General features: G+C 46.5%; 1 protein-coding gene across 3 annotated transcripts in view; it reads right to left on the bottom strand.

Moving 5' to 3' along the window:
- Window positions 1–703: 703 nt before the first annotated feature.
- The window catches only part of LOC126512344 (beta-galactosidase-1-like protein 2), a 51,213-nt gene continuing 39,345 nt past the window's right edge, over window positions 704–12,571 (bottom strand). For 2 of the 3 annotated variants that reach the window (XM_050160075.1, XM_050160076.1), the window contains exons 9-19: window positions 9,844–9,928; window positions 8,558–8,695; window positions 8,020–8,100; window positions 7,214–7,320; window positions 6,519–6,659; window positions 6,166–6,237; window positions 5,849–5,927; window positions 4,080–4,167; window positions 3,412–3,523; window positions 2,883–2,999; window positions 704–2,595 (exon numbers count right to left, since the gene is read on the bottom strand). In XM_050160075.1, coding sequence (XP_050016032.1) covers window positions 2,509–2,595; window positions 2,883–2,999; window positions 3,412–3,523; window positions 4,080–4,167; window positions 5,849–5,927; window positions 6,166–6,237; window positions 6,519–6,659; window positions 7,214–7,320; window positions 8,020–8,100; window positions 8,558–8,695; window positions 9,844–9,928 — 1,107 coding nt within the window. In that variant the 3' untranslated portion in view covers window positions 704–2,508. The remainder of the gene's footprint in view (window positions 2,596–2,882; window positions 3,000–3,411; window positions 3,524–4,079; window positions 4,168–5,848; window positions 5,928–6,165; window positions 6,238–6,518; window positions 6,660–7,213; window positions 7,321–8,019; window positions 8,101–8,557; window positions 8,696–9,843; window positions 9,929–12,571) is intronic. The other variant, XR_007595017.1, reaches the window with a different exon arrangement.

Below are 12,571 nucleotides of genomic sequence, written 5' to 3'. Positions count from 1 at the left end.
CCGTGTATTTGCAGTGAGGATGGGAATCAAACTGGAAAGTGTTGATGTCAAGATCCCACAGGCATGACCCCCACACAGTGAGTAGACAAAAGAAATAATGGGTGAGCAAAGTCTCAGGGCAAGTCAGTTAAGGGGAGGTACTCTGCAGGGACTGAGATGGGTTTCATGGCACACAGGATCTGGATAAACTGTCTGGAGAGCTAAGGTCAGCCGGCACAGGCTGGGGAAGCAGAGAAAAATGTTTCTACAGAAAGCCCAATACATACCTGATCATGTATGCATAAAACTGTAACTCGGAATTCCTCGCTCCCTTACAGAAGGACAGCACTACTTAATGAAGCTTTGTAGAAACACGCTCTTATGTAATGCAAGGCCTTTAAAGTGACAATTTAACCTTGCTTTCTGGCTCTGGCTTTACTCAAGAAGTCCTGGACTCATCTACACCTTAGCTGGATGCTTGATAGTCCAAAACATCTCAGGAAGAACCTGCAAGCATGGGTAAAATTGGGGACTTAGTCTGACTTGCTCTTCAAGTATCATCTGTAATCTGCACTTTAAAAAGCCCCCTTTGAAAAGCCAGCAAGATGGCTTGGTGGGTAAAGACACTCTCAACCCTGACAACCCAACAAAGAGGCTGTCCTCTGATTGCTCATATCCCATGGCAGTCATACACCTAACCCACACACACACAGTAAACAAATAATCATCGTATAATTTTATTTTAAAACTTTAAAAACAAATAAAGGACTTTTTAAAAAAGCTCCCTTCGAGTTGGCATGATGGGACAACCTTATCATCTCAGTCCCTGGGAAGCTACAGCAGGAGAACTGGAACGTTCAAGGCCAGCCTGGGCTACATAACATGACCACATCTAAGAGAGAGAGAGAGAGAGAGAGAGAGAGAGAGAGAGAGAGAGAGAGAGAGAGAGAGAGAGAGAGAATAAAAACAAACTCAATTTCTCAGACCCAGTGACATATGAGCTGTGCTCCATGACCACCCACAAGTAAGTTATCGGGGCTCATAGCTCAGTTGCTGCACACCAGACTCCACTGCAAACTTGTTCTCAGCAACACTCAGGGATCCAGCCTGCCAGGCTGTGAGCCTCTCGCTCACCCTACGCTTGCCTGATCCATCTTCCCTGGGCTTCTCTAGGGACACTGTGCTCACAGATGTGTGTTCTTTGATTTTCACTATTATTGAAGATAGCCAGCTTAGAGTAGTCCATACCAAATATAATTTATGAAGAGAGACTATCACCTATGGCTAAGTTATATATTGTGGTTTTGGCTTTCTAGAATGTTCTTATTCTTATCCACCAACATGCGATTGGACTATTCTTAACACATGACATTTCAAAGAAAACTGAAATCAGGAAAAGTGGTAAGAAGCCAGGGCATGTGCCATCCACCAGTTGGGTATCATCAGTGTCTGGATCCTTCTTGATGAGCTGGAGACATCCACAAAGAAGCTTTGTTTCAAATCTATTCCTTTATTGCAGTTTAGGGTGGCAAACCCAAAGCAAGCCGTTGCACTCAATCCCTAGAACAAGAGTCTCCAATCTGGACTGAGACAACAGGGCGGACGCTGGCCGCTTTCCCTCCCCCTTGCTGCTTTTTCAGTCAGGGGAAGGCATGCTCAGTGAATCTGCTGAGCTGGAAACAAGGCCTCTGCTAGACCTGTGGCTTGTAGCCAACCCCAAATTCTTCTGTGGGGTTAGAAGCAGCTGCCTGGGGCCACTTAGCTGAGCCTTCTGCCATTCCCTCCCAAAGAGCATGGATATGAGGTGGTTTCTGCCAAAATTCCCAGCTCCTCCCCTAGTGAAGCTGTTCCTCTTTGGTGACTCTCCTCCTCACCCAGAACAATAGCAAATGCTCTCTTAACTTAGGAAGATAAGTACTGAACATGTCTGTTTCTCTTAAGCTCAGCTTATCAACTGGCTCAATGTCATAAGAGACAGAATGAAAAGAAAAAAATGCATGTTTCTTCCAGAACCCCAGAACTAGCTGAGGCAAGTTGAAACATAAATCAAGCTGACTCAAGTAAGACATGCTTTCTCTTTGCTCTACAAACAGTGGAAATTCGGGAGCAGAAAGCAGAACTACAGGATGTGGCCACGCCCTCCTAGGATGTTTAAAAAGCCTTCCTGTATCCCGCAGGTTGGCCTGATGAGGCTTTCACTTCCAGAAGAGGGCAGTACCCACCCAGCTTCAGCAACTTCTTTGAAGGTGCTCCAACTACATACTCCACCCTCGGAGATAGCTCTATGGCCTCCCCAGAAAGATTAGGGGAGCAGAAAGGGACTCAACCACAAAACCAGGAGAGAAGCCATTTCAGTATGAGGGTATCCTAGACAATGCTACCCATCTTCTCTGTAGTCCCCTCAAGTTTAGGATTTTGGATTGAGTGACTATAGCCCTTTGTTCCCTGAGGTTGCTAGGTATGAAGACCCTCCTGTAGCAGAGGATGGAAGGACGTTGCCAACCACAGCAGGAAGGCTGGGACTGTTGTTCAGTTAACATACTGGTTCCTGCCCAGGTAGGGGGTATCAGTAGACTGCACCACGGAGCCTGCCATTGTCTCCTCGAAGATGATGACCTGTGGGAAACAAGGGTTGAACTATGAGGTCTGCCCTACAGCTGGATGAGAATGCAATGAGACAGCAGGATGGGAAGAAGGGTGTGGGGATGAGGATGGAAGGAGGCAGGAAGCGGTGAGTGCAGAGTCGTCACCAAGCAAAGCCGAAGAACAAGTTGGCCAAAATACCCACCCTTTCCTATTCTGTGACCAGGCTTTTCAGGGGTAGAGAAGCAGCTTGCTAGCAGGAGAGCAGGGATGGGAAGAGAGTCACAAAAAAAGGGGACAGAACCTAGAAGTAGTCCCACCTTGTTGAGTCCTTTCTCTAGCCAGACACCTGGGAGGTAGAGCGTCTCCTGAGGTCCTATGTTCCAGTAGCGCCCAAGGTTTTGATCATTGACGAATACAACCCCCTTCACCCAGCCCTTGGGGGAAAAAGGGGGAAAAGACTTGATTTACTACAAACGCCCCAAAGGGAAAGTCACACCAGAAACAGATGCAGTGAGAAATCCACCATGCTCCTGAAAGACCAAAGTGAACCAACATTTGATATCCATGTAGGTCAGCCCACCCCACTGCTATGAGTCTTCCAGGCAGGGCAGTCAACCTCAGACTGTCCAGAGAAACCCAAACACACACTGAGAAGTACCACAGGTGCTTCTGCTCTGAGCCCACCCCTCTGCCACAGAGAAGTTGCAGGGTTCCTATCACATGGGGCAACACAGACAGACAAGGAGGTCTCTAGGCACAGGTGTCACAGAGCACTCCACTGAAGCCAACTGGGCTCAGAGCCCCCAAGGAAATAAGAGGACAGGGAAGGAAAGGGGTCCTACAAACCTCTAGCTTCAGAAATGTGTCAGAGGGGTAAATGCCCACTGACAAGGCGCCCAGGAAGAAAGCAGGAAAGCTGGGCTCTTTGGGAATGAAACTCCACTTGTCCATGATGAGCCTAAGAACAGGATGTAAGCAGGGAAAGGAGGGAAGGACCATCTCACATCGGCTCCCAGACTTTCATCGAATTCCTAAAGCACATCCCTCCCCCCAGTAAGGCCAGAAGCCACATGCCTGCCAACCAGGTCATAGAATGGCAGCAAGATAGCAGGGTGGGCATTTCCCAGTCTGGAAACATAGGTTTTAGCTAGTCCCTACCCCTCACGTTAGGTATGTCACTCTGCCCTTTGGGTCTGTTTGTAACTCTGCTGCAGCGGTCGGATTAATAATCACCAAAACCAAAAGTAATAGGTATTTGAACAAGTTTAATAACAAAACCAGACTCACGAAACCAAGGTTCCAGCGGAGTAGCCGGCGGAGACAGGAGAGGAAGGGAAGGGGCGCGCAGCCTCCGCCCGCCCAATATATCAGTAAACATACGCCCGAGGGCAGCCCGCCCCCAAGGGGAGGGCTTATCCCTACACTCTGCAGAATCCATACAGGGAGACCAAGGCACTCCTGGCTCTTGCTACATATTAGCTATGACCTCATATACCCGACTCTCAGGTACCCACCTCTGCAAGAACGACTTTGTCATATCCAGGCTGTAGATTTTGAAGTTTTTCAGAGGATTATTATCCAGATAAAGATTTCCAATTAAACCTGGAGAGAATGGGCAAAGAAAGATGAGCAAGCCCCCAGTCCGGAGACAGGCGGCAAAACTGCAGTCAGGGCATGTGCAGACAATCCAGGATGATGAAACAAGGATTTTCCTAAAGCAGATGCTGCCTAAGGAACTTTGCACTTGGACTAAAGCCTCTCTTGAGATGTCTAAAAGTGGCAATAAGCAAGACTACTGTTTGTCAAGCCCTAGATCTGACATAAAGAGCAGGGCACCCAAGGACAGAGACAAAGAAGCCAGGGTGTGACATCTGGCTTCTGATGTGACTAAATGGTAACAAAGAGCCTAATTTTGTGGATCATGAGAGTCTCAGAGTAGAAGACCTGGTCAATCAGTCAGAACTCTCCATACAACCTAAGATTAAAGCATCTAAATGGTGAAGATATGATAAAATCACAGAGGTGTCCAGCAGTAAGCACCTGCATACGGGAAGGGTGGCTGCTCAGCACCTGAATGGTGGAGACGGCTGGTCCCAGAGCAGGCTCCACAGCAGGGACAAGTGTGTGAGCACAGGGAAGGTCTGTGATCTGCAAACACTGAACTGGCCAAGAGGGCGGGATTCTACAGATGATCGGGGCACACTCAATTAAAACCCCAGGGAAATAAAGACTGGACAGTCTGACAGGTCTTCCTAACTCCAGAACAACCAAAGAGGTAAGATGGCTCTAGAGAAGGAAGACTAAGCAAGGTGTTAAGGCCTGTGGAGAAATACTAGAAAACTGCTGAGGGTCTAGGTGGCGGCCTAGATGCTGCTACTTCGGTATGTGGATAGTGCTAGATGGGACTGTAATAATGAATCTGAGGCTCTTCTGGAGAGGAAGCTCCAAGGGCTGAGGCCAAATCACTTTCTGGACATGTGCATTCTCTGACCAGGAAAGAGAGGTGGAAGCTTCCTCCACCACAAACGCAGATGGAGGAAGAGACATAGAATTTCCTCAACTCCTCGTCATAGGAAGATCTTACTTTAACTTAGTTCTCTCCTTAAACTGCGCTGAAAACTACTCACATATAAACAGACAGGGAAAAGAAAGGGACTAAAGGTCTTAATGATTCAGAAAGCCAGGGACACGGGCAAGTGTCCTGGAGGGATACTCATGGAGGGGCGTGAAAGCAAACTGCAGTGTGTTCATTGCGTGTCTAGCTTCCCCCTGAGCCCAGAGCACTGCCTATGAGTGTTCCTGAGAGAAATGAGAACAGAAATCCAGTGTGAAGACCCAGGAATGTAGGTGTGTTATATTCTTTCATGGACTCCAGGATACTCCCATTCCTTGCTCCTTACCTACAGCCTTGCAAACAGAGAGGGCCATGCCCACCAAAGCAGATTTCAGTACAGAGACTGAGAGGCCAGCTCATGGCTTATGGAGCCTCTCCCAGGGGTACACGAACTATCCAGTTATGAAGCACTAAAGAGAAAGTGGCCAAATCCTCCTGATGCATTAACCAGGACTTGCGTGCAGGTAAAGCAGGCACCATCTCCCTTCAAAAAACCTCCACGAGCCACCTGTCCTGCAGTGGCATCCTCAGTCCACCTCCCTGCATTAGGCCTCCACAAACCACCTCCCTGAAAGGGGCCCAATGGCCTGTTGATGTGTTCCATGGCGAACAGATAGACAAGCCTGAGGGGTGACGGTAGCTTTGCTCCTGGTCTATAGTAGGACCCACCTTTTCGCTGAGTGTCAATATTATCCCCATAGTTGACTCGCCCACGATTTTCCACCAAGATACTCAGCATGGTGTGACCCTGTCAGGAACACAGGAACCAGTTATCACTGCCTGATAGCCCAGCTATACTTGGGGATCTCTGTGTCCCTATCATTCTCTATGCTCTGAGAATGGGAGTGAGAGCTCCAACTGGTCAGAAAGCTACGTGTGCCCTTCTCTTTCCAGTTCTTAATTAAGGAGCTTCCTGGCTTCCTGGTCTTCCTCTTTGACTCCTACTGAGTTTGCTAGCCATCACCCAGCTCCCTGGAATAACAAACCTGGGTCAAAGGGATAGTAATCTTCGTTGTTTTATAGTCCAAGAATCCTATGGATACCCTGTTCAAAAAGACCTGCCAAAGTGAGCAGATGAAAGTCATGGTCAACAGGAGGGAGAAACGAGGAGCCTCTGCACAACAATAAAACAAGTGCCATTGTGGGGACTTATGAAGAAGGTGCTGGATGGGTATGGAGGGAAGTGAGCACCACAGTTACGAGGGAAGGACTGTGTAATCTGCAGCTAGTGGAGAGAGACAACCACTGGCAACAGCTGGTTCTGAAGGCAGAGGATAAGGTATGTATTGCCATGCTTTATCACTACAAAGTGCTGGGAATTCAGAGGAGATGCTCCTACCTGCCCCCTGTCACGCACAAGGCCACTGAGGACTCCAGATGAAAAAATGGTGGTCTCGTATAGGATGTACCCAAAGGCCTGCCCATTACCGTTGTTTACTGGCAGGTTCTCCATGTTGATGGGAGTCTCAGACTGGACTGGCTATATAACAAGACACAAGAAGGCACAGGAGCCAGGCTGCTCCTAAGTCAAAGTCTTCACATAGGCAGCAAGAACACCAGGGACAGGATGCAAGGTTTCTCTAACCTCTTTTCTCTGTTCTATCTTCTTACTAGCTTAAACTCATGGCTCTAATATTAGAGTCACAGAAATAAGGTCAGTAGGAAAAGGCAGATCACACTAGAGTCCTGTAATCTACTAGAATCCTAAAGCCACTATCATTTCTGCATCACAAAAGAATGAACTACTGCAGGTGCCCTCTTCCTTCTCCTGGGGGGAGAATCATCCCTTCCTCCACTCCTCATTCTATTTGTGACCTAGGCCTACCCAGAGGCTAAAGAAGGGGCAACAAGTTCAAGCTCTTCTCTTCCTTCCCAATTCCTACTCCAGCACCACTGCATTCTCTTTGCTCAGGTCCCTGGTTGCGAAGAGACCTCAATGCCAGAGTGGCTTTGCTCATCCTGGAACCCCACTTGGAAAGGACCTGGTCCTATCTTCTTGATAACTATCCCTGATGCCCAGCCTGCAGCACTTACATCATCCAAGAGCAGGATAGCATCCCACAGTGAGAGGTAGAAAGATGGCCTCATTGGCTCATAGATCATCTTAAGAGAAAGTTCAGGTGGAGGAGGTGGAGGGATACCTGCAACAGAAACCATGGCCCGTGGCCCTCCCTTAGAGACTCAATCCTCATCATCTCCTCCAGCCTCATAGCCACAGCTCAATGCACTCCTTTCATTTTGACAGCATTATTAACCACTGGCCCTATTCAGGGCTGGAACTACTCTAGAACACAAGGCGTCGACAAGGGCAGGGTTTCCTCAAGTCTTCATATGTCATAAATAGGCTTAGTATTTGTCAGATACAAGGGGCACACCATGGTGAAAATAGTCTCTCAAACTTTGTCTAGAATGTTTGCTTGTTTTTTTGTTTGTTTGTTTTTGGCAGTGCTCAGGGTGCAACACAGGGCCTTACACAAGCTGGGCAATAGTTCTACTGAGCTACATTCCTAGTAGTTTAGAGTATTCTTTTTTCTTCTTATTATTATTATTATTACAAATTTTCACCTCCTCCCCTTCTTCCATTTCCTTCCCCCTTCCCCCACCCCCCCTCCGCTTCCTTTTCCAGTCCAAAGAGCAGTCAGTGTTCCCTGCCCTGGGGGAAGCCCAAGGTCCTCCCCCCTCCATCCAGGTCTAGGAAGGTGAGCATCCAAACAGACTAGGTTCCCACAAAGCCATGGATCAGCTGGAGTTGAGGTAGGATAGCAAGACAGCAGAAACTCCAAGGCTCTGGGCAAGAGCATGGATCCAAGTGGATGTTTGAAACTGTTGCCTGTTTGTACCTGAGAAGGTTCCAAAGAGGTTTCGAAGCTTGGTGTATTTGGCAGTATAATCTCCAGCCTCTGTCAATACAGCATCATAGTCTGCAAAACAGCCATTGACCTTTCACAGTCTCTCCTGTCCCCAGAACAGTGCAAAGGGATGAAGAAAAAGAGAAAGGAGGAGAAACTGGGTTGGGGGAACAGAGTTCTCAAACCAGCAATTTTGAAGAAAAGCACCTTTATTATGAAGTAGGGGGGTCCAACATCAAACCTTCTCAAGAGCCTGAAAAGGGGGAAGTCTATCCCTACCCCTATCACTCTAGATTTGCCTCCCTTCCCTTGGTCCCCCAAGAGCTCCCTCAATGAAGCAAGGTGTTCACAGGTACCTATTGTTCTAGAAGTTTTGAAGTGATAGTCAGTCGAAGCCTATACCTTCCCTGAACATTATATAGCCAAAGTTATGAAAGGAGAAAGAAACTCTTCCTAAAGGACTCTCCATCAAAAGCGTCAATCCTATAAACAGTGGGGAGGAATAGGAAGAACCAGTTGGGATACTTGCCATAGCTGGTGACATCAGCCTTGTAGTCATTAAAATGCATGGCTCCATTTATGAAGCCAAAATTTGTGCCTCCGTGGAACATGTACAAGTTGATAGAGGAGCCAGCTTTGATGATAGCAGACACTGTTTGCAAGACCTCTTCAAGGAGAACAAGAAGGAGGGATGTTTAGAATGGGTCAGAGCACAAGGGAAGCCCCACATCCCAGTTCCATCACATCCCAATTCCCTCCAGGTCCATTTCATCACTGGGTCATTCAGTTTTCCATGGACAATAGGTAGCCAGTAGGCTGTTTCTACACTACCTGCTGGCATGTTACCCAGTGGCTACTCTGCCCCAAGGAAATGCAAAAACGATGGGTCCCCATTACACAATAGTCCTAACTATCTCCCTAGGTCCTCTCTTAACTAGGAAATGAGCCAAGGATATGCAAAGAGAGTATCCGACAACAAAATAAAAGGTCAATTAATAGATATTTGTATGATATATACAGTAAATGCAAACTCAATACTGACCTAGTGAACTAGAAAAATTTTTTAAAAATGATTTTAATACTCAGTACTGACATATCTGCAGAAGATGAGTACTTTCATTTAATAATGACCTGTAGGCTACTTTATGAATATATAAATACTATATGTATTTATGGTAAATACATATATTAAAACTGCACTGATGAGCAGTTTTCATATGGAAATATAGACCAACAATACAAAACTAGATGTTCAAGGATGCTCACTTAAGTAGTATTCAATTAACAAATCCCAAAACTAAGCAACCATCAGTAAGGAACTGGGTCACTAAATGGTGGTTTAGTCATTAACACAACAGGTCTCTTTAAATTCTTTAAGAGAGTGATGTCCAATTACCCCAAGTATTCCTACATTCTGCAGTATAGGATGGTGTGCGTGTATGGGTGGGTGGTTGTGGATGGGTGTGAAGATCTGATCAATCTGTCTCTAGCTCTGTGGGATGCCTATTTTGTTAAATACATCAAAATGCTTGGTATGTACTCAAGGACTTTTATTTCTTCTTTAAACTTTCATACAGTTCTTAGATATCTGTAATAAGTATACTACTTTTCTAATTACAAAAACACAGAAAAGCAATGATGGAAGTCCTACCATTATTTCAAGTCAAGACTCTGAAATACCAAGAGCTGAGTATGAACACAAATGATCCCATGATCCCAGCATCCTCCAACTCCATACACAATGCCAAGGAATGGAAAACACATTCTTGTCGGGGTCAACACACATAATAGATACAGGCAAAATAAAGCACTCACCAGAGGAATCCAAGATATTGTGGGAGCCACCCCATGAGTCAAACCACCCTGTCCAGTACTCCATCACCATCTTTGGTTGAATCCCCTGGGTACCACAAAAAGAGAATTAGGAAGGTTGGCTAGTCCAAAGGGAGAGAGGGGCACCCTTCTTGGAAGGAACCCCAGTACCTTTGTCCTCCCTGGCCATCTACCCCTTGCCTGAGAGACTTGTAGGTGCACAGCACAGATGAAGATCATTCACTCACCACGCGTGGCCTCACCACCTGCTGGTATAATGTAGAAGTGGCTACCAGAGCTGATGTTTAATGTGCTTTTGAGAGGGCATGATGGGTGCTAGCAAGAAGATGCAAGTCTATGCTCAAACTAAGACTTTATCAGAATTTGCCAACTACCTTAGATGCCCTTTCCAACATTGGTTGGATTTCATTATGGCTCAAGACAACATTTGCCTACCTTCTACCGGGGAAAAAGAATGTCTTATTCTGGATGAGTACATTCGAAAGCCACATTGTGGCTACAGACAAGCCAAAATTACTGCTTCCCTGTATCTGGAAGTCAGCAGGCTTCAGGATGGGTCTTCTTTCAATTCTGATTTAAACAACAGTTTATAGAACTAAACCAGAGCATTAGATCTTGACAGAGCTGATACTCATAGCGCAAGCTCTATAGCTACACTCTGGGTCCATACCTCCCCTAGGATATTGATCAAGTCTTAATTGTTACTTCAGGACACTGAAGTGACATCTGCTTTCTCCAAGCATATGGAGACCATCTGGGGACTATGATTGGTTCCACCACATTTGCAAAAGCTGAAAACACCTAGGCAGGTGTAAAATACTCATTTGCCAAGATTTTATGCTCTGGGCCAGGAAGCATTCCTCATTTATTCAGTGACAGCTGATTAAGTATCCTCTCTCATGGGCTGACCTGACATTTGAAACTGCATAAAAAGGAATAGAACATGTTCCAGAGAGATGGGGTATACTTAATAGTCCATGGTATAGAAGGCACCACTTGTCCCTGAGTAAAATCCAGCACAGCCACAAGTTTGTTTTTTTAGCAAGGAGTAGCTTTGTTTTTCTTTACAAACTGTCTACATCCCAAGATATGCCATACTATGCACACATTTCAGTCACTCCAAAGAGAAAAGCAGCTGAAGTCCTAAATTCCAGCAACCTTTAGTGCCAACTGTGGATTTGTTTGCTTACGGCCTTCTCTGGTGCAGGGAGGGAGTGAGTGCATAGAATGGACCAAGCTGTCTCACTGCAGAATGTGGTGCAACCAACCCTAAGCTGACTGTCTTCTAGGTGCCTTATCCATTTTCTGTCTCCTTGCTTGACCACGAACAGCAGTAGCAGTAACAGTAGCTGGCACCTAGGCTCACTGGGAGAATCAGATCAAATGATGTGTATAAACCTGTGGTATACAGGAAGTACTCAAAAAATCTCTATCACGAATCACCTTCCTCACTGGGCATACACATGAGGACTAATGAACACCCCAGAGTTAACCAGTACTGGGGTCTCTAGTGTTCATTCAATGAAGCCCTTTAGACAAAGCCCTTTATTTAAGCAACAGCAGATGTCATGGACTATACAAGAAAGTACTTCAGCAGTGCCATTCTGCTGATAGGACAGCCAGCCCGATGGCACTGGTATGGCAGCTTTCCTACGGACCAACACAGACACTCCTTCCATTACCAGAAGTGAGGTACTTTTCAAACATTACCTTGTTCAAGTCAAGGTTCTTATTATATCTACTCACGTAAAGGAAAAAGAGAAACACAGAGGAGCCAAACAATGTGTCCAAAGTCCCACAATAGGTGGTCAAATGGGCCTAAGCAGCTCCCGGAATCTGTACTTCCCTTGGCAGCACTCAGCTGCAACTCTGCTTAGCCACTTGGAGACAACATCTCATGATTCTCTCTTCCCATGTAGATTACAGACTCTTAAAGACAGAGGCCCTGTAATCAGTCATGAAGGAAGACAGACCAGGCACCCCTACAGAGGAAAGACCTAAGACATGCTGGGAGAAAGAAAATGAGAAGGAAGAGCTCCACTTGAACCCAAACATGTACCTGCATTCTCCCTCTCCTCTGGGAAGTCTACCAGTGACCAAACTGGCCCTCCTCCTAAGATCCTTCCCACCCCTTCCTGGCCACCATCTATACTGCAGGAGTAGTCACACCAAACATACATATTTAGCTTACAAGGTACTACCTGTCACTATGACTTCATGAGTGTTCCTGAGGATACCATCCCTACTCCGAAAGGCCAACAGCTGGAACAAACAACCTACGTAGTGGACCTTGAGTACGCCCACCCCATTGGCTCAGGATCCCCATGGGCATCTAGCCATGTCAATACACTCTTAGCAGTTTCACTCCAGGACCCTGGTGGATATGCAGTGGGTGGGGACAAGCTGGGGGCATTGACACCCTTCCATAAGCCAGGCTGAGACGGGCTCTCTGTTCTGCCCATGGGATACAGCTTGGTCCCAATCACATCTGTCTGTTTAGGAGAGACACACAAACCTGAGACATCAACTGGAATGGGGCTATGTGTGACCATCAATCTGAAGAAGGTGAAACACACTCAGAAACCTCTCTCATGTCTCAACTTGGAATCAACCAGGCCTCCTGTCCTATGGATAACAGAAACATCCCGATTGCTAATGAGGATCTGAAGGTTGAGGTAGGGACTGAGAGGCTTCTTTTCACTCTCAATCC

This window comes from Alexandromys fortis, unplaced genomic scaffold (genome assembly GCF_014885135.2).
Source record: "Alexandromys fortis isolate MF-2015 unplaced genomic scaffold, M_Fortis_MF-2015_v1.1 scaffold_108, whole genome shotgun sequence".
Taxonomy (NCBI): Eukaryota; Metazoa; Chordata; class Mammalia; order Rodentia; family Cricetidae; genus Alexandromys; species Alexandromys fortis.
This window is presented reverse-complemented; position numbering and strand designations above follow the sequence as displayed.